Raw genomic sequence first — 22160 nt, 5'->3', positions numbered from 1 at the left:
GTGCTGATAAACCACCTCCATAGCAGACACTTATGTACCTGGTACAACGAATGAATGCGCCCCGTCACGCAACACAAGCGACATTTGCAGGCTCATGAGGGGACGAACTGTCGGGGGCGACCCCCCAGCACTGCCTCCCCATCCCGTGCCGAGCCCGTGCTGCCCACCCTCCGTTTTGCTGACTGGAGGACGAGCCCCCCCAAGCCTGAGCTGACTGGAACCCGCGACACTTCCCAGAAAAACGCCTTCTGGGGGGCTTCCGTGAGCTTCTACCCCCCTGGATGTGACCTCCCCACCGGCAACGGGTGCCACGAGGCATCACGGCTCTCCCATACCCCGGCCGTGACAGTGACTGCACGGACTTCCACCCATCCGCCCGACCCCGCCGCCCGCCGCCATGACGGGGACCCCTCAGGCGCTGCCCGCCCCCTCCCCGCCTCTCCTCCCCCCTCCCCTCCCCGCGCACCACGTGGCCGGGGCTCCGCATCGTCGCCGCGCATGCGCCGTGCCCGCTGCCCCTGCCCGGCCCAGGCTGGGGCTCCGGCGCAAAATGGCGGCGGCCGGAGCGGGGCCGGGAGGGAGCGGGCGGCGCTGAGCGGGCGGCATGGCGGCGGGCCTGGCGGCGGCGGGCGGCTGCCGGAGGTGAGGCGCCGCGGGGAGCCGGGGCGGGGCGGGACGGGAGGGGGCAGGCCGAGTGCGGTGCGCGGTGGGAAAGGGGGGGGGGGGCGACACCGCCGACGCCCCCGCGGCGGAGCTCCGGGGACCGGGTGCCGGCGGTGCCCTGGGGCGGGCGGCGGGGGGCGCCCCGCGGGGCCTCGGGAGCGGGGCTGCCCGCGGCTGGCCCCGGCCCGCGGGCTCCGGCCGGCACGTCCCTGCCCCCGCTGGCTTCGCCCCGGGCACCTCGCAGCGAGCCCGTGCCCGGTGCTGGCCCCCGGGGCCGGCCGCAGCTCGGGGGGTGAGGGGTCCGTGGCTCGCCCCTGGCCCGGCGGGTGTCACCGCCTCGTTCCTGGGGAAACTTGGAGGGGTCTGTAGGGGGTGTGCGTGTGGTGCCTCTGGAATGTTCCTGCTGCCCCTGGGACGGTGTTCGGGCGGTTTCGTGGCTCTGCTCGCTCGCCCCTGCCGTCTGCTTTGAGGCCGTGGGGTGAAAGATGGCACATAAGTAAAGCGCTAACATAAAACACACCAATAAAGTAATAAAATGCTTGTTGAGCGTGATGTGTGCACTTGCTTTATTTGTGTGAGAACTTAGCCTAGAGGACACAGCATCGCTTGAGGTTTTGCTCCAAACCAGAGTAACGTAATACACAAATCTAAAGTGTTTGGCAGATACGCCACGAGATGCGGTCACCTCAGGTTTTACCACATATTGCGTGCTCTGTTTTCATTTAGAACGGAGAAAATAAAAATAGTAACTTGGATATAAAACTTGTAGTGCTCATAACTTTTCTGAGGCAGAGAAGCTTGATGACCTAAAGCTTTACTGTTTTTGTCTGAAAGATATTAGGGAAGAGGATTATTCTTATGAGATTCTCCTCTTGTTTCAAACGTAAACTTTGGACTGCTTTCTCCCTTGCTCTGCATTAGTATGCTTCTTTGTGCAAGGAAGGGAATTCCTTTTCAGATCCAGTGCCTTTATGTTACTTTCTATTTGAACCTTATGATTAAGAAAGCAATATAAATCTTCTCCGTTCTCCCCTCCGCCCCTTGTTGACTAAGAGTCCAGTGCCAACATAACGAAATTAATTCTGTAGGGATTTATTTTTGAGTATGTGGAACAAGTATCTTTTATTTAGCGGTGTACTGAGTCTGTGGACTGCATGATTTACAAGGCAAGGTCAGAGTGTGTGTTCTGTAGAATTCTTGGGTGAAGATATAATGTGTGGTGAAGCTATGGCTTGTGATGTTTTTTCCATTCATAGAGTTGTTTAATTCTTATTCCTCTCGGTTGATGGACAACAGTGTAACTAATCCATTTAAGAACTTGCTACTTTGCTGCACCAAATAATGTTGCATGAACATCAGCTCATGCCTATATGTAAATGTCTGGTGATGGTCTTAGTGAACAAGGCTTGTGTGTTCAGTCGTGACGTTAAGCTGCCGATTGCTGTCTGTCTTTATTCAGATTAGTGAGACTTGTATAGCTGAACCACATACAGGTAATCTCAGAAATAGAGGTAAATATTTCACACAATGTACAGCCAGTGTTTGTTTCTATTCATTGGATTTGGGGGGGGGGGGTGTTGAAGGTACTGAATCCTTTGTGTTTTGAAGCATTGTTTTTACTTGCTTTCAAACTTTAGCCAGTATATAAATGGGTTCGACTCTCTAATCTAGTTTTGTACGTTTAAACATAGAAGGAGCACCGACACGAGTCATCTTGGATTATTTTTTGTGGCATTATCATAATTGCTGGCTTCTTAAAATCCTTGTCTCCTAATAATGTGAGTTTTCTTCATATTTCCAGATTCCCTTGCTGAGTCATAGATACAGTAGTGTTGTAATGCTTATAGCTGGCATTGACTGATTTGCAGAGAGTCATACATGAAAGAACAGAATTATTTTTATAAGCGCTCCTGGAAGACTTGCATGGACTTGTCATTGTGATTTTTCTTCTGTTTTTTTTTGAGCTTCTCAGACAAGCTCAAAACTTTTGTATTGTGAAGGCATGTTGCTCATTCTTAAACTACAGTATAAAATGCTGTCTTTGCAGCCAGCTGTTTGAATGTAATTCAGTGGGGCTGTCAGAGCTTGATGAATAGACTAACAAAATAGTGAGTCTTTGTTTTGAAAGAGGCTTTTCAAGTTGCTGCATACACGATGTCAGGTTTACACCTGTCACTGATGGTAATTAACCTAGAGGCTTGGACAACATCTTCCTCTGTCCTGCTTTGCAGGCTGCTTTGGTGCTGTGGTAACTTGTGGTCCTGCATAAGACTGTAGGAGGACATGTAACACTAGCCCTAGCCCTGCTGCCACACTAGTCTGGTCTCGATATGCCGGACTGTATGCCAGGAAAGGTGGCCGTCTTCTGATGCCTTGGCCGTGCAGTGATGGCTGAGGTGGTTCTGGCTGCCCTCCAGAGTCAAAAAGTTAGATGCATCAAAACATCCTACAGACACCCTGCATGGACTCCATGTAGTTCACATTAATCCAGTAAAAGGTGTATAAAGATAAAATGAGAAGTTCTTCTTAAGAAGAAATAAAAGTGCCCTTAATACTGTTGCTAAGAATCTGACTGCTCTTGTGGCAAATCTTGATGAAAAGCTTCTAGTTTTGGTCTTTTTTTTTTTTCTTGTATTTCTGAACACATTTACATGAATTTTAGTATCTGTTACAAGATCAGTGGTTTGTACCACCTTCTGAAATAACAGGTCTGGAAAACCAGATATACAAACTTTTTTAGTGCATGTGGTGGAGAGTGGGAATCCTAGCTCAGATCTGAGTGTTAGATGAGCTTCCTGTGAGTCGTATAATTACCGTATCTCAGTTTCATTACCTAGGTTCTTTCAAGAATGAGGCTTGTCAGTGTATCTTTAAATTTTTGGGCAGAATTTACTATGGATTTTTAGAATATTATTTCCTTTGTTGGCTTACCTATATGCCTGAGCTATTATATGAAGGGACTGTAGATGCAAGGTTTGATGCTGGTCTTGCTTTTTGTGCCTATCCAGTCTGTCCTGCATGTCTCCCAAGCAGGATGCCAGTTGTAATGATGCCTTCAGCGTAATGAATGGCTGCTAGGAGGAGACCTGAAATCTTTGTGTGCTTTATGTAGAGAATGACAGAACTTTGTGTTGGGGAAAATCGAAATGGGCAAGAGGAAAAAATGGGTAGGAAGGAGTTGAATAGCAGTGGTGGTGCATACCATGCTTCTTTTGTGCCTTGCTGCCTGAAATTCCGTACAGCTTTAGCGTCTTGTTTTCATCGTCATATTATTTGCTGTCTTTTTTTTTTTTTTGGTTTTGTTTGCAGTGTTGGTGCAAGGAGGTCACTGGAGCTAAGGGGATCTGAATTCTCTCATTTATCTGCCCTAGGGACTTGGGTGGGACACCTTTTTTGCTTTATCAGGATGTTTGTGAGCTTCTGGACAGGTGTTTATAGGCAGAATTAGCTCAAAAGCTTGTTGTCCACAGCTGCTTTTTCCTGCTTCTCATGGAGTCTCCTCAGCTGTGTTGGTAAAGTTGTTTATATTGCTTCATTCTAACCATTGCAAGAAAGTGATCTGTCTGAAAAATAAACCACTGAAACACTAAAAGACTTCAGAGAAGGTCTCAGATCTGGGTCATCGCATTATTATGGAAAGCTTGCTTGCTGGCACGGAATAGGGGCAAGGCCAGGTAGGTGAAAGGGATCTGGGGGTGGGACTGTGCTGCCTACAGTGTGTTGAAGTACATATGTAACTATACACTTAGTTAAATTTAAATCTGGTTTGATTACTCCATTGAGTGCAAGTGTTGCGTGAAGTTATATCAAACTACTGGTTGTGGACTTTAACAACTTACAGAACTTGTGGGACTTCCGGCGACTTCAGCTTGTTGGGGATTTTCTGAGGTTTCTCTGTGGGTTTAAGTTATTTCTGCAAATGGAAAATAAGAATTACCATGCTTTACCATAGCGTTAAAAACCCCAAAATCTTTTAACAGCAGTCAAAACTGATTAAGAAGAAACAATTCTCAGTAAGGCATGTGTGGAGGGGGAAGTGGAGTGGGTAACGTTTGAGGGTAACACCTTCCTAAATCGGTTTCTACGTCTGCAGGTCTTGCTTTATCTTTCAAACGTGACATTCTAACGCTAGCTGTTCTGTCTGATTGTTTTGTAAGTCCTGTTAGATCTTTGTGCTCAAAGCTTGTCTGAATTCTCACCGTGTGTTCTTTGTGATACTGGAACTTTGCTGTTCCAGTCAAGTTGTTCCTGTATTTGAAAGATTGATTTTTTTTTTCCGCTGTTCTTTACTTTTCTTACCTATCATAGGCTGTTGCCAGTCCACTGTAATATAAAGGGTAGAATGTAATTATTCTTTTTAAATCTCTGTTCAAGAATCTTTTCCTAGTGCTGCCATTAGTGCCACTCCCGATCTTCTTAAAGAACCTTTCTATTTCTGCTGACCTCTTTGATATGGGATTATTTCGGTGTACTAACTTGGGGCTTTTAAGATAGTTTTCATCTTCCTGCCGCTTTGCATCACTTGAAATCTTCAGTTTTCCACAGGGAAGTGCTAGATCAAGCTAGTTAATGGCACGTGAGATCTCTCTGGTTTGGAAGCCTTGTCCAAGATCTGTTAAAACTGTTACAGGATGATTGTAAAGCCATTTTACACTTCTGCTGATAGGAACAATGGATAAACTCAAAGGATTTGCTTGAAACAGCAGTATAATAAGTAACTGTTGCTTATCTTTTAGTTATGCATCTTATTTTGTGACACTGTACTTGCAGAAGCTCTGTGATCAGTGGAGCTGCAAAATGTATGTGTACTGGTGTTGTCTTTTTGGTGGTGCTTGTTGGTTTTCTCACATCTATTTTTAGAATTTAGTTTGGATCAAAGAAGACAACTTTCTCTCTGTCCAGTGCTGAGGCTTGAGTCAAAGTCTGGAATACAGAAAGCAAGAATCCTAATGTCTTATATGAAAGCATACCCTAATGAAGTTACGCCTATTTATATGCAAACAGAAGGTTTTTTTGAGTGACTGGGTAGACCACTTTGCATTAGTATGAAAATGGAATGCTGCTTTGCTTATCATCTGCTACCCAAAGCATCAGTGCTGCACTGAAGTATGTAAAACACTACAGTGATGGGTAGGTTATTCTAATTGCTTTTAAAATAATTGGTATAAATGACTGAAGTTCCTTTTCATACCTTTTTCCTGACCCCAGAATTGGAAATGCTGCTTGAGAGCTGAAGAAAAAGCCCTTTAAAATAACAAATCTAATCAGAAACTAATGAGGTGATATTTTCTGGGCTTGTGCTGCCTTTTTCCTTTTACTTTTTTTTGATTTTCTCCTATTTTATTTTGTTCTCATGATGACTCTTGATGTGGAGAAGGGAAAAAAGTTGTCCCTTGATTGCTGGAAATGAGGAACTGGGTTTGCCGTGTATTTCATGATCCTTGACTTTCTGCTGCTGTGATTATAGCGCTCATCTGTGTAGATTCTGTAGTGTTTAGCGGCGGGCTGCGCTGAAGTCCTTTGTACAACTGGAGGCATTTAGGGGATTTATCGCATCTGCCCAGAGGCCTGTTTTCTAAATGTACATGGAAGGCTAACTACTTCTAAAGCTGTTCATTCATTTTAACTGAATGTCCATAGCATTTCCCTTGGAGAAGAGAGGGGTATAGACATATACATAGTGAAATTTTCTATTTTCTTGTATTTAAAAAAAAAAAAAAGCCTAATCAAGTATGGGAATGCATTAAAGGCTGATGCATAACACCTCGGTCTATCCTGTAATGGGCATCTCAACTTCAGTGGTCTGAAGAGGAGAAATGCAGTAAGTGTAAAACCTCTAGAATGTGGCCGGAGGTGATCATCAAGTTAATAAGCTCATCGATTTCTTTAAAGTCATTCTAGTAATGAATGCGACTGAGAGAAATACAACTGAAGTGCTTATGCTTGCATTTGAAATCGAAGATACTTTTGTCAGTTTGTAATGAGGTACTTGTAGGATGTTTTTGAGATGGGTTGTTTATTGTACTTCAGACACTAGCATGGCAGAAAATTGCTAAGTTGACAAAATGCACACTCAAGACAGGAAGTTTTTGTTATTCAGCGTAGTGATGGCCTTGATGCTGAAGAAGGAAGAATCTCTAAGCCATGTCAGTACTCCTCACGTCCTGTGAGGCTACCCTTCTTAGTGGTGAACTGGATACAAGTTAGCACCGTAGTGTCTACAAAGGAATGTATAGAATGTAAGAGGATGAGGAGTTGCTGGTCAGTGTCATTGTAAGTCTGTCCCCAGTGCTCCCCCCCAGCCCCAGTGTACAAGGTATCTTTCTTTGCAATTTATTTTCATGAATGATTTGGGGATTTAACTTACCTAAGTATTGGTTAAGAATGTGTTTACTGCCTCAGATTATCAAATTCCAAACTTGGCCAACTATTTTTTTTTAGTCAGTCACATTAAAGAGAACAATTCTCACTCTTTTAAAAAACAAATATGATTTGGATCAGAAAGTACATACTGTTTCTTACTTGATCTTTAAAATCTCTGTAGGTTTTAGTCCTCTGTTAAACACTGCTGGAAATACGCATTTGGACTTGAAATACCCAAATATCTTTTTAGCGTTGTAAGGCTGTCATACAATATAAGATTATCCCCTCTGTAATAGTGCTTTGTAGTTCTAGACATAAAATTGAAGACTTGGTGACTCTTAGTAAAGTGACTCATGTAGTTCTGCACTGAATGAAAGCACCCGTTTCTTTAAGTAATTGAATTTAAACAAGTTCTTTGCTGTAACCTGGACTCTTACTATTTTAAGTTGTTTTTTGGGGCTTAAACTACAAGACTTCTGAGAATAACAATGCTAAGAAATACAGTCCTAAAGGATCTGCCCATGCTACTTGGGGCTTTTCCATTTTAAGGAAAATACAGTTTTGCCTTGTTGCGTGTTTCTCAAGGCCCTTTAGTTTCCCTGAGAATATATAAAATAATTCAGTTATGTAGTTACTCATTTCGTTGTTGGCTCAAAATTTGCCAGTTTGGTGTAACTGGCTTATGCTGATCTAGGTATTTCCCCTTGGTCCCCTTGGAAATGGAACCTTAGGATCTATTTCCCTTTCTCTTTTCCCTTCTTCCCTTCATTCTGATCTTTAGCTACCAGCTTATTTTTTCTGGAGAACTAATTTAGAAAATGGTACCGTAGTGTCTAGGTCTTACCTTCATCAAGGCTGAACTGTGTTAAGCCCTTGGTGGTTCTCAACAGTCTCGAGTGCTTATTTAAGCATCTTGTGAATTTGAGTTTCATCCTTGTTTTAAATTTGGAAGGAAACAGAACTTGCTTTTTTCCATATGCATGATTAACTTCTTTCATTCAGATTAAAATTAACCTTTTATTTTTGTTAGGTTTGCAACTGATCTGGGTAAAATCAGTTCACTGAATGTGAATGTGCAAGGGGGAAGTGGACAGTTGTTGGTGGTCATCTGGGTAGAGAGGGAAGTTAGAGTGCTTTTTTCTGGCCATATTGACTTTTTTTCATATACTGATGAAATCCTCAAATATTGGAAGAATGGAAGGAGGTTTGGTAAATGTAGCATGTACTGGCAAAGGCTCCTCTTTCTGTATTTCTCTCTTCGAATGTGAAGGAAAGTTGTGGGTGGGGGTAGATGAGCAAACTTTGATATAAAATGAGATTAAGAATAACAGGTTGTTTTAATGAAATACCTCCTCTACTCTACGAGGTACAACTTAAAAGTTACAATCTAAAAGTTTTGCTTTCATTCTAAAACTTTTCTTTGATTTCTTAGGAAAATGTTTTCAGATGTTCTTGGTCAGCTGAAAAGTTTTTAAAGCCTTGTGAAAGGAGAGAGAAGAGTTAAGGCTTATCAGCAGTCTGCTCAAAGGGCAGATTTGCTTTAGCAAATAGTTAAACAGAAAACACCCAGCAAGGTCTCAATACTGCTATCTTGATGTCTGTATATATGAGGTATGTGTGGATATTGATAAACTTATTAAATGTGTAAATGATTGGTGGATCCGTTTTTAGGAACTTACATCAACGTGTGTGCCGCTCCTTTGACTCTTCTGTAAAACCTGCATGTTCATGTTACAGGACAAAAAAATGAATGCTTTAGAAATGCAGAGAGCTCGTAGGAAGTCTGGAAGACATAACTTCCTCTTCTTGCCAAGGGGAAAATGTAAACAAAGATCCGGCTTAATTGCAGGCTAACTACTAGACTGGTTTTCTGACTAAGCCTTTCCTTTAATTGATTGCTTTTATCGTAGAGAAAGTATTTGCTGTTCCATTTGAAATAGGTTTCTGTATTTTGGGGGAAAAACACATCAAATTTTGTGGGCATTTAGTTCTGGCTTTGGTGGCTGTCATGGAATCCTAAGTGTAGGTACTGAAAGGGTTGGTGTAAATTCTGAGGAATTTGGTAGTTTGTGGAAGTCTATGAAATTTGCTTGAGGAGAGGCACTGTAATACTACCGTCTTGTTACTGTGCATGCTCTTAAAATGTCTGTCTACAAACAGCTGAAATCTTTGAAGTGTGTTGCATAGGAAGATTTCTTGGCATCAGATGTTACGATATAAATGTTAGCTGTTGAAGCCAGCATGGCTTTTAAAACTTTTCTCTCTCAGAAAACCCCAACCAAAGGAGAAATCTTTTAAATAAGTATTTAAAATCTTATGTACAGCAATAACTGATCGGGAAAACGTGTAAGATCACCACATAAGTGGTGTTTTTATACTTCAAAATTAAAATTAATTAAAAAAAAATATATTGGGGGGGGGGGGGGTATCCTGTGGGTTTGACCTGGAATATCAGACTTCCTCAGGGCAGCAATGGTCCATAACCAGTTGACAAGCTCTCAAATGAGTCAATTGTATAAATACTGTGTACACTGACTTCTCCAGTTCAGTTTTGTATTGCTGCCTGCTTCAGTGTGTAGCCTAGAACTGAAAGAGTCTTTGGTGAGTTGTGAAAGGGTAGGGGGTAGGTAGCAGGCCAGCACCAAAACCTGAGTTTCAGCATTGCCCAAGGAGGGAGGATTCGTCTGTGTGGCGGGGCCAGACTAGAGTGACTAGTTGAGGCTGAGCCTGAGGTAAGAGGGAATTAAATTGATGACTGCAAGGATCTAGTTTTGTGAAGCTGTGAGGCAGTGTAATAGCACGTCTGCCCTCCACACATTCATAGCTACGTGTTCCCCTTCCAGTGGTAGCTGACTGTCAGACCAACCTGCACAACTCCCTTTTTCCTTTGTTCCCTGCCGCCCCCTCCAGCTGTTGTGTGATGGATCAGCCATCTGAAACGACTTGTGCTGTGATCATGCAATCTCTGTATGAGGGGGAAGTGGGAAAACCACTCGGCTGGAGCAGAAGAGTGAGGGGAAGGTATAGCTCCTTGTTAGTTTGACTTCAGTGGTGGTGTTGGATCATCCGGATGTATCTGTCAAGAGCTGACTGGCAGGAAGACTTGCATATACAGTTAGCTTCTCGCCATCAGCAGCTTGCTGGTTTGAGGAGAACACATAGGCTTGTCTTTTTTCTTTTTCTCCACATGACTAATACCTAGGTGTGTGCATTCTGTGACTGCAAACTTAAAATCTTCCAGGCCTTCAAAAAAGCAACCCCTGCCCCCCTCAGTGTGGACATCTTCACTAGCAATGGCTGCGGTCTGAGGGGCTGTTAACGAAGGCCTAGCTGAGGACAGGAGCAAACTGTACAGGCACAGAACAGAAGTAGTACACACCAGAGAAGAAGCTGTGGTTCAGCTCACTGGGTACTGTGACAGCTTGCAAGTGAAGTCCTTGTGGTAGTTGGCACTACGTACATTGCCTGTTTCTGCTAGGACTGCCCTTCATTTGTAGACAACTTGAAGGGAATCTTTCCTACTTCTAATTTCTTAAGAGCTCTATAGAAAAACTACTGTACTGTAAGAGGGTTTTTGTAGCTACTCTCATTAAGATGTTTAAATTTAGTGACAGATGACTGAATGGGGACGTGGCAGTGCTACCCTTTAAAAGCAGAGCTGCTTGCAGTTGCACCAGAGGATCAGGTAAAAACAAACAAGGTCCTGTCGGGTCCCTGGTAATGGGGTTGTTCTGGGGCTTCATGAGTGTTTGCTGCAGTGGAAGGAGGATAGCTCTGCCATAGGAATGAGTATATGGGACTGGGAATGTTTATTCTTGAAGGCCATGCCAACTGACTGTTAGTCAAACCATACGTCATGTTTGGCTGTGGGGAGTGAGCAGCCTTTTGGCTACTTCTTGCTGTTCTTCCCCCTCTGACGTTCCCTTGGTTGTTCACCGATCTGGTGCAGGGAACCAGCTGCATCAGAGAGAACTCCTGCAGAAGAGGTTTCCCTGGCTTCATTGGTGACAAAATGGAGGAGCTTCACGATTAGGGCAATAGGAGCTGAGGTGAGTGCTATTGAAGAAACATGTGGAACCCCAGTGCCAGTGAGACAGCTTTTTGGTTTTTTTTTTACATATACTGAATTGTATGTTTTGAATCAAGATCGGAACTGTTTTGGTTGCATCTAAGACTCATCGTGGCTTGTGACTATTATTGTAGAAATTCAATGTAAACTGTAGCTTCAATGTCAGTTTTATGTGATTTTTCTTTTTCAATTTTTGTTTTTCCTTGTTCAGGAAAGGATTCATTATTTTTATAAAATACCTGCTGTGTCTCATGAAAAGGACTGGACTAGATTACCTTTTGAGTTCTTTACCAGTTTTTTCTGTGTTCTAGTTACCAGCTTTTGTATTGTAAATAGGTGGATCCATTTGCCCTGAAGACATAAGATTATGCTAGCAAGTGATACTTCAAACTCTTCTTGTATCAAAGAGCAGAGGCTGCACAGGTCAAGTATGTTGTTGTGTGAGGAGAAAAGGACGCACGGGGAGGATGGTTTTCAGAACAGAATGAATGGTGGTGTGTTAAGAAGAAGGATGTAGAGAAAAATGTTTTTGAGTATATGGCAATACTGGTAATGGCTTTTCTGGCCACAGGAAGAGGTTTTCAGTGGAAGTAATTGAGTTCCGTGTTGTCCTGTCACCAGGCGTCTCACAGAGCCATGTGCAGAAAGGAGGAGGATTACGCAGAGACACTGAGGTAATGAGGAATGATGTTGGTAATGGCTATGAGCAACAGAAATACCGCAAGATGTTGTTACTGATGCAGTGGCTGACTGGCAGGATGATGTATCAATTGCAGCCAAAGACTGTAGAGATCAGTGAACAGAGTACATCCATGCGGGAAGGCCAATCAGTATGTGGGTCCAAGATTTTTAGCGTGCTTCAACACTGTGGTGCTGGGGTTAGTGTTTGGAAAAACCCCAAGTAGTGTCATCACCAGACTTCTACCTTTCCTGTTAAGACTGTGGTAGTTAATAAGGAAGCTAAGCATCAAAATGATGCTGTTCTTGAAGGTGAAATGAAAATGACAAATTGTAAGAGAAGATGGATGCTGCTTCTTGTTATATCAAAGCAGGTAGGTGCAGAGCATGGTATTTCAGATTGCCTCACTAGTAACTTTAATGTGCTCTCAGAGGAAGTATGTTCTTAGAGGAAATGTAGTGAATGTAAACTCTGTGCTGGATTTAAAAGCACTATTGTGTACAGGAAGCTCTGAGATCCTAATTCAGAGTAAATGGCTTTCTGTGAAATAATTGGGCCTGGAGAAAAGGGAAAACATCTCTGGTATGAGGAGACTGTAGGGTATATCCCACTGAGATGGTACCTGATGTGAGAAGGCAGCAGTGCTAAAATCCAGAGACAAATCTTCCGTATGGTTGGAGTTTGAGCCAAGATTTCCCTGTCTTAGTAGACTTGCTAATTTAAAACAGCATCTTGTGTTGTAGCTGGGTCACAGCTCGAGCAAGAGGAGGAGTTCCCTTTCTGGATGAAACAAGGATCTTTATGGGGATGTCTCAAAGAACATAGAATAGAACCACGTGAATTGTGGAAACTGCACAGGCTACCTGCCGTTCCTCACAAAAATACCAGTCCTGTTGACAGATGGGCTACCTGAGTAGAAAGACTTTGAAATACACTGCGTAAAGGTTCTTACTTTTGCTCCACTGCTACTTTTTCTTTAGAGGAAGAAAAGACACGGCCTGAGCACATGGCTGAGGGTACCTTTCATGTGTACTGCTGCACTACAGGACAGGCAGTATCATGGAGAGAGTGGGAGGCAGTCTTCCAAGGCAGGTTCAGTCCCAGTCTCTGAAGCTGAATTTAGCTGAAACTTAAGTTGCTGCCTGGCAAGATAACTGAATCTTGTCCAGAACTTCAATACAATTAAAGCTTGCGCTATTTTTTTTATTTAAAATGTCTGATCCGTTCTTTGAGATACTTTGCAATGTGGAGGTTCCTCTTTCGGTCTTAAACTGCTGAATGTGTTCACAACATGTTTATTACACCAAACAGGACTTCCTTTTCTTTTAAAACAAAAAACATCAACAAAAAGCAAACGTTTTTATTTGCTTAGAATAAGTCTTCTGAAAAACCTTTAGACGACTCAAAATGCAATATTATGTCAGTGTAACATGCAATTACTCTAGATGGGCTAAAATGAATTATTCTCATTTTTTCCCTGTAAATAGGCATGTTCATAGCTAATTATTCTGTTCAGTGATATTGATAAAGATTTAGTGGATAGGATTTCTCTGATATTCTTGCAAGGTAGTTTTAATGATGCTTTGTGTCTGAATCAGATTCATGCTCATTTCAAGTGAACTTCTAAAAGTGGAAGATCATTGAAGGATACAAGCAGTTACTTCATATCAAGAGGCAGTAAGCAACTTCTTGCTGATTTTGCTAAAAGAAGTGTTTTGAATTAAACTTCTGGAACATTAGGTACGTCTGTCTTGTGAGTATCATCAATCAGACTTCTGGTAAACTAGTAGGTGCTTGCAACCAGCTGGAAGGATCAGTGATATGTAGAGATCAAGGTTCATATTTCAGTATATAAAAATATTTAAGTTGCTTGGGAGGAACTTCCTGTTCCGTGTGGCATTGTACTGTTGTAATTCAATTACTGCGTTTTATCTCTAAGTGGAATATAAAGATAGGTATATTTAGGGGAATATAAAGATGTTTAAGTCCGGCGCCTCTTCAGCACGGCTAGTGGTTCAGCCAGTCGCTACCCACATGTGACGTTACTGAGTTGCTTCTGGGATGTGACACGTTCACACTGTGCTCTGAATTGCTTTGCTGATCATAACAAGCCTACTTTGAACATCGTTTGCAAGACAGTACTGAAGAGATGGCTTTTTCTGTACTTTGTGTCTTTTCAACTGCCTGAATGTGTCTCAATGTTTTCATTTTTTCTAAGGTATGCATATCTTCAAGGCTACACGCCTTTATACTTGGTTTGAATATAGTTCTTTTAACTTTCACTTTGATTCCTCAGAGGACGTGTTGAAAAGTAGTACAGGTTATATTATTTTTTCTAAAGCTGAGCCCTGAGAGTCTCAATAGGTCTAGAAATAAAAGGCAAGGTCTACTGTGGGTTTTTTGCCTCCTTCATTTTAAAATATCTTCTTTTTTAATGGGCAAGTATAGTACTTTATGGAAAAGAAAATGCTTTAAAATTCATGCTTAACTTCAAAAAAGGGTTCTTTGTGATAGCTGGAACACGTGATCCGAAGCAAAGAACCAACCAATGCAGTCACTTTCATGATCTCGTTATATCTTGCCCTTTTGCGCTTGTAACTGCTGACATGGCTTAAGGTCTGGTGTTTGCTTAGGTTTTTTTCCCCATGCAGTAAATAATGAAATAATTTTTTTTTAGATTAAAATCATGAAAAACATTATTCATTCCTCACTTTTGTACAGTCCTAATCCAAACTAGAAACTTTCAGATGTATTAGCTACAACTTACTATTGTATCATCCGTGTATTTTTGAGTAATGAAAGGCTGATTGCTTGACTAGAATAAAAAAAAAAATCAAAAAGACTTCTGCGTGGATTTGCATATGTGTCAGGCTATAAACAGTTGGTCCTTCAAAATTTCAGTTGTTTTCTTTGAAGAGAGAATTACTTACCAGTTACACAGTTTATTTGAGATATGCTGTCCTAGGTGCATTCAGTCCTTGAGTGTGTGTGCTCCCAGGATTGGAGACTTCCAGCCTTGGCAAAATCTGCAGGTGTGGCAGTACCTTGAGTGCCTCATGCATGGAGTAAGAGGTGGGTGTGAACGAGTAATACCTGGTGCCTCTCAGCTCCTCTTCCTTGGAGCACCCCCAGGGAGGATAGTAGCAAAACGAGGTAGATAGTAAGCGCGCATCTGAACAAATGGCTGCGACTCCAAGCAGAAATAAGCAACTTTTTCTTCATGCTTAAGTTGCTGGCTGGTAATTCCAGTAGTGATGCAGTGTAATAACTGTTGTGGCCAGGGCGGCTGTGTTTGGAGCCTCCCCAGGTGGATGGGAGCAGTAGAACCGTGTTGCTGAATACGGGATTGTCATTGTGCTCCTGAGCATGGCTTGGTGCTCAAGAGCCCATTGCCAGCCTGCTGCGCCGTGTCTGGAGGCAGGTTCAGGCAAGCTGGTGAACATGGACCCTAAAAGTTTGTCCTTGCTAAAATTTAATTGAAGTCCTTCCTTACTGGGATTTGCCCTTTTGGTTGGTGTGTGCTTGGGTTGGTTAGTTGAGTTTTGTGCAAAAAGGGACCTGTTTGCTGCTGGATGTTGTCATCTCATCTGACATCCTTTCTGCTTCCTTGCTGCTAGAAGGGAACTGTTGGGGCAAAAGAGCAAAGCAGTCTTTGGCTAAATGAAAATGTAAATGAATATGAATAAGGTATGTTTGTATTGTCTGTTACTAGTAGTGAATCTCAAATATGTGAAAGTATAAAACCTGAAAAATAATGATGGTACAAGTATGTACATATGCTTGATATGATTTCTGAATTTTTTCCCTAGGATTATGCTATTTCATAATCCTGTGGCAACAACTGCAGAAGAAATACAAAAAGGTCTTTAAGTTTTTTTTGGTGGTGTGGGAGGATGTCTTTGGGTGTAGAATGTGTTGTAACACTCTCCACCTTGCCCTTTATTCCACTGGGATCTAATTAATATACAGAAACATTTATGAAAGCTTTATATTGAGTGATGACTATAAGCAATGTGTCATGTTAGCCGAAGTCCATTTTGTACACAGATTTTTGTTAAACCAAAATTCCCAATCCAGGAATTTTTGGCTGTCAGCCCAGGTACCTCAGATGCAAATCCTTTAAGGTTCTTAAAATCTTAAGTTCAGTTTGGCAAGTTTCGTGAAGACTGAAGAACTTAATTCAGGTACTAAGACTTAATTAGATCTATGGTTTGTGTGTTTTTTGTTTTATTATTTTTTATTCTCTAAGTATCAGTTTAATTTGGAAGTCACTTCCGTGTTTTCAGTAGCATTTGAAATAATTCTGGCTCCTAAAGCTTTCTGGCTTCATATAACCCAGTTCATCTACTATTTACTGCATTGCAGGCTTTTTTTTTTTTTTGAACAAGAACTTCGACATAGTTTAACCTTTTTCTGTGTACACGTATGCAGAAAAACAATCCACATCTGTTTGTGTGTCACTGTTCTCAACAAGAGATCCTGTTTCAGTAGGTCAGCAGATCTTGAATTTAGTCTTGGTAATGTGTACGTTCACATGGATATGAACTGTACCACTCAAGAAGAAGTTCACACGATAGTAGTTCTTAAAAAATAAATCAGGATTCTATTCTGAGACTAAAATTAGATGTAATTGTTTAGTTAAGCTGAAATAGGAAGCTTTTGGTATTCAAGATAACATCTGCAAGGAAAGATGAAATCTTTCCTTTGGCAGCTAAGTATCTAATTATTTGGCATTGTTTCTTTGTTTTTCATTAATTTTCTTCTGCAGTGCTCTTTAACTATGGGGAACCGGCATTCTTGATTTGGCATATTGCATGCTGAGACGTCTTTACATCCATATGGGGCTCAGCAGGTACATGCAAGACTGATTTCTGTGCAGGTAGGCTGGGTTTAGTGTGGAGGCTAAAGTGCATTCTGGGGGAGGGAAAGAAACCCTACTGTATGCACAAGTGGTACAAGAAGTATGCCTTGCTGGCAGAAAAGATGCCGCTCTGGCTATAGTAGCTTAGTTCTCTGAAGCTCTTTCTTTTTCTACTTGTGCTTGTGTGATGCCATAAGAAGCCAACTGGTAACTGATACTGCTTAAAAATTGAACTTTTTGTCAAGGTTGCTTTTAATGCATGGGTCAGTTTTCTTGCTCACTGAATATTTGAGCCAGAACAAATAAGGTAGGGAAAGTGGATTTGAGGTTGAACAACATAAAGCAGGGCTTCCTCCAGGACAGCCCTCATTGTTGCCAGCTTAAGTTGTTTGGGTTCTGGGTTATACAGCGTTACCTTGTAAAATCTAGAAATGTAATAAAAATTCAAAGACTACATTTTCAAGTGATACACAACATTAAGGAGAGTAGTGGTATTAAACTATGATCAGTTTAGAGCTGTGTGCCACAATATACCCTGTAACTAGCTGGAATGTTTGAATTTGAGAAGCAAAATGTCCTCAAGATGTCTGTTACCGTCTACTTGACCACTCAGTGCATGGTTAAATTAGAAAGGACACACCAGAAATTGTGGCATACGTAAATGAACAGAATGGCTGACCATAGTGCCTGTTCTGCTTAAATGCATTGAATTCCTCCTTCACTGAAATTGGCATATAGCTTATATACATATATTTTTATATATACAGCTTTAATGTGACACTCTTTTTTTACGTTGTCCTACATTTTGCAAAATTACTTGTTACATATCTTATGTTTAGTGAGTGAATTCATTCTGCATGGTATTCACTTGTGTTTAATGTGTAACAATGCTTTTGTGCCTTTTAATTAAATTATATATCAGACATTTTATGAGCTTTTTATAGTTTTCACATTCTTCTGTATTTTGTAAATTCAGACACTGAATGTCTAATGCATTGAATTATTGCGTATACTCTTTGATCATGTTCCTTACCCATCTTCTGGGGCATGCTTATTGCCAAGTGGAAGAAGACGTGAGGTATTAACTTCAAACCTGAGACTCGGACTACACTTTTTCCCGTGCCAGCAAGAATTGAAAAGTATTAGTAGGCATCTAATGGACGAGTTCACATCACAACTGAACACAGAAGCAGAAAGTAGAATAGCAATGACGTTATTGCAGGACTCAGTCCAAATGAACTAAGTCCAATTTTCCCAGAGAAAAGGGAAGTTGTTGGGATATCTACCCAGGATGCTGGCTATTATTTGTGATACAGTTGCCTTGCAGTTTGAATTCCAACTCTTATTGCTTGTACTAAATGTAACTAATTCCGTATAGAAATGGAAGTAAAATCTATGCAACGCAGCCTGTAGGTACACAAATCAGTTGAAGTGTCACTTTCAGTGAAAGTTGTTTTCTGTGTTTTTCCTTAAGTCCATGGAGATTTTCTTGTGTGGAGAAGAGGTCTGCATCCATATGGGCATGGTTATCCTAGAATAACTAGCTTATTTTTATGTGTGGATGGTGGTGGGGAAGAACATTGCGTAAGACTGAACTAATCCAACAGCTTGTGTTTGCTGAGATTTGCTGGCGTTAGCAGGTGTGATGCTGCCCGTTCTGTGCACGCTCTGGTTCTCGTTTCATACTGAGCAGGCTTATCTCACCAGGCAAGCAAAATTTTTTTATTTTTCCATTTCCTGACCTGTGGTGAGCTGAATCTGCGTAGAGATAAGGTCGAGAAAAGCACCAGCTTACAAGCACTTGAGGAGACATTGACAGGTAGCTGGGGAGGGCAGGCACGGCAGCTCCCCCTTTCTGTGCTCGCGAGCCTGCAGACAGGCTGCAGTTGGCATACGCAATACCAGTAAAGCTGCTGTGTTGTGATGGTCTTCTGCCTTTGCAGAGGTTGGCTAGGGGTAACAGGCTGCAACTTTGTGAGGCAGACCTGGGCTGTAAGCCCTTCACGGTAGGGATTGTGCCTGTACGAAATGTCTGTCGCGAGGCGTTGTGGTTCCTTTCTGTAAGCACCTGATGACCACAGAAATGCCAGATGGCCTGCTTTGAGGAACCTTGTTCTGTGGCATCAGATGGCTGGAAAGCACGCACCCTCTTCGTAATGCTTCGGTGCCGTGCCAGTGTCTCACCTCTTCACATTGCTACATCTCTAAGCCAGGTTTCCAAACCTGGCTCTGCTCTTCTTCCTCATGTAAGCAGCCCTTGTATGTTGCAACACTTGTTGTTTTTCCCCCCTATGCCTACAGCAATCTGCAGCCTCTCACTTTCTGCTCCTCGAGATGGATCTCTTTTGCATGCTGTGTTTGTGACTAAGAAGCCAGGTGTGTGTGTCTAGCTAGGATCATATCTCACCTCTGCAGCATCATGGTAACTCCCACTTCTAAACTCATGCCAGAAATACAAATTATTAAAGCAGGGAGAAGAGACCAGGTGCTGCAACTTCCTTGAAACACATACTCTTGTGTGGTACTCAGCTGTCCAATCTGGCATGCCAGAGTTGTGCTGAGAAAGAGGATAAGGTTGGTAGCATACAGTAAGTATAGTTACACCTGTACCAGCCTGGTGGAATTTAGCTACATGTTCACAATATTAAATCTGAACCGAATTGAGGCTAAAAAATTCTGAGGGTAGACTTTACCTTAGAATTTACGGTTCTTTCTGACCTGTCCATCTGTTTGTGTTCTTGATGGGGGTGCACACGCTCAGTTGACTAAAAAGGAGCTCTTACTGTGATAACTCTCACTATGCAGTATTAATATTTCAATGCTGTTAACATACAAACAAGCATTTTCTAATTTATTTTTATGTACGATGCAAGTCCTTGTTCAGGTTTCTTCAGAACTGACTTCTAAAATGTTTTCAAATGCCTAATAAAGAGTAGATTAAACTTCGGGTTTGTTATAAATGTTCATTTAGGTAATGAATATATGCCTTATTTTGACTATTAAAAACCTACTTCTAGCTACTAGTCCCAACTTGAAAAGAAGAACTGAATGAGAACTACACAGCTGGTGTGAAATCAGAATGCAACTGAAAGCAGTTATGATGGTACAACCTTCAACAAATTGGCTTATTCTGCTTTCCCAGTCATTGTAATTGAATTAGGGATGTTTATAACAATGTGTGAATGCATCAGTATGCATGTAAAGTCTTTCTTGGCATAGTTAAAGGAGCAGCGCTAGTCTAGTCTAGACCATCCCCTGCTTGAAGACTTCTGAGCTTGCTAGCCATCCTGTTCCTTGTTGCAGTTTGTCATACTGAATTGTGAATGGCTTGGACATTACAGATTTCAGGAAAAATGTTTTTTGATCTTGGTTTAATCCTTCAAACAGAAAGTTATCTTTAAAAATAAAACCTCAAACATGTTCTAGAAACACCGTGTGCTGGAGGCTGTTTGTTCTAAATCATGTAATATCTACGAAAAACAATTGTTAAAGTAACTTATTGGTGTTTTGCTTTTCAGAAATGGAGGAACAGAATGCTGGATCTGGGATTGAAGATTTATAAAGGATTATGGGATTATACATTGAAGAGCCAGCAGGCGGAATGCCTGAGTGACTGAAGAAAATGGGTGCTAATGCATCTAACTACCCTCACTCATGTTCCCCAAGGGTAGGGGGAAATTCACAGGCACAACAGACGTTCATAGGTAAGTCTCTTCAGTTATCTTGTTGCTTATATAAATGGCTCGCTGGATTGTATATGAACTGGATTTAAATTCTTTGCAGTAATATTATGCCTAGTTTTTATTTTCTAGGTCATAAGTTTGAATCTGTTCAAGCTCAGTAGTGCGTGAAATTTGGTACTGTTCAATATCTGTTTGGTGTACATACGCAATGAGTTGATCTGCCAGTTCTGCTAGTAAACAGCTGCTAGGTTATTTATTTAAAAAAAAGTGTTTTTGTGAAAATTCAGCCATACACACTAGCTCTTGCTGTTTGAAGAGCAGTTGCTAACTGTAAATAGTATTTACCATTTTACATTCTTCCTCAGATTTTCAGTGAAACTGTTAGAGCGCAGAACACTCCTGATCATCAGTGCTCCCTGTAGTATTGGCATTGTGTCTGTAGGAGAGTGAATTACTTCCTCATTGCCAGAAAGGTTATCTCTGCTAATAAACCTGTTCAAGTAACAAGCAGTCTGGAAGATAACTTCTCCTTCTGCCCTTTTCCTGTTTCTGCAAATTGGGGTGAGGAGAGGGGAGTTACTTCTTGTTTATAATACCGTCAGGACAATAAAGTACCTTGCTTAAGTAGAAACTTGAGTAGATGTGCTCTTAAACTACCTTCTCATCCCAGTCATAACTGGGGCAGGTACCAACTTTATATGCTTTTCAGTCTAGCACAAAAAGACCTCAGTGTAGATCTAAGTACTGTCACACTATAAATAATAATTACATGATGAATCTAAAAGAAGACACTACTTCAGAAGATAATCGAGTTTAGAAGAAACAACACCCTGACAGCCTGAAGAATGATCTTAGCAGTAAATAACATAAATACTTTATAAACACATTTCTCCTTTATGCCTTGGCTTGCAACAGTGAATAAGTAGCTAATGATATGCAGTGTTACTTCTATTTGTGATCACCACTGAAAGTGCAGTGGAATTCTTAGAGGAAAAATAGACTTGCTTTGTAATTTTTTTTTAGTCTCAGCTTTTGTGACATTCCTAACTTTTGAAGATCTGAGTAGAGGACAGCACACAAGTTCTTATATGTGAAAGTTTCTTCTCTGGATTAAAATTGGGTGTGCTAGTAGCATGTCAAGAAAACTTTTACCACTAACATCTTGTACGTTCCATAGTATGTTGTACTATGCTGTAAAGTCCTCCTAAAGGCTTAGTTAAGATACTACTCTTAATGTATTTTCAGTGTAAAAGAAATATCTCAATTTATATCTATGTTCTTCCTAAAATTGCGGCCAAGACTTTCAGTGCACATCTTGGTGGGTTTTTAATCTGCCTTTATATTGAATGAAGAGTAACCCTAGCAGATCTGCATGCCCGAACATCACTTGAAGAGTTTATAAGAGGCGGAGAAAGTTCCAAAGGCTTCATCAAATTCCCTGGGAACTTTGTCCTTTGTGTGTGGAAGGTTTTCACGATGCTCTTCAATATTAAAACCCAAATAGAAATCTCTTGTTGGATGGCTGGCTTGTTGTAGCTGTCTCAGTAGAAAATAGATGTCCTAAAATTGATAGATGAGATTTTAATCACTTGTCAAAGTAATCATGTTTTTGTTATACACGAACTTTTACAGTTTAATTATGTAGAAGGCATAAGGTGTACATATTTGCAGTTATGCTGTAGGGCAGCACGAAGACTGGTGGTGTAAGAGCATGATGTGTATTAGTTGCCTTCTTTCTGGAAACTGGATTCAGACCTGTGGGGTTGTTTAGACATGCTGCTTTGCCATTAAAATTGCACCATGCTACCGTATAAATGTAGGATGAACATTGAAAGCAGAGAA

The 22160-nt window shown here is 41.4% G+C and overlaps 1 protein-coding gene across 5 annotated transcripts in view; it reads left to right on the top strand.

Annotated features, from left to right (window-relative positions):
- Positions 1-507: 507 nt before the first annotated feature.
- BTBD7 (BTB domain containing 7) overlaps positions 508-22160 on the top strand; it is a 56864-nt gene continuing 35211 nt past the window's right edge. For 2 of the 5 annotated variants that reach the window (XM_035539439.2, XM_035539436.2), the window contains exons 1-2: positions 508-642; positions 20154-20339. In XM_035539439.2, the coding sequence (XP_035395332.1) occupies positions 20258-20339 (82 nt within the window). In that variant the 5' untranslated portion in view covers positions 508-642; positions 20154-20257. Of the gene's footprint in view, positions 643-16552; positions 16654-20153; positions 20340-22160 lie in introns of those variants that run through there. The other 3 variants (XM_035539440.2, XM_035539438.2, XM_035539437.2) reach the window with 2 other exon arrangements.

This window comes from Cygnus atratus, chromosome 5 (genome assembly GCF_013377495.2).
Source record: "Cygnus atratus isolate AKBS03 ecotype Queensland, Australia chromosome 5, CAtr_DNAZoo_HiC_assembly, whole genome shotgun sequence".
NCBI classification, from domain to species: Eukaryota; Metazoa; Chordata; class Aves; order Anseriformes; family Anatidae; genus Cygnus; species Cygnus atratus.
The sequence above is the reverse complement of the archived record's forward strand: the minus strand, read 5'-3'. Positions and strand labels throughout refer to the sequence as shown.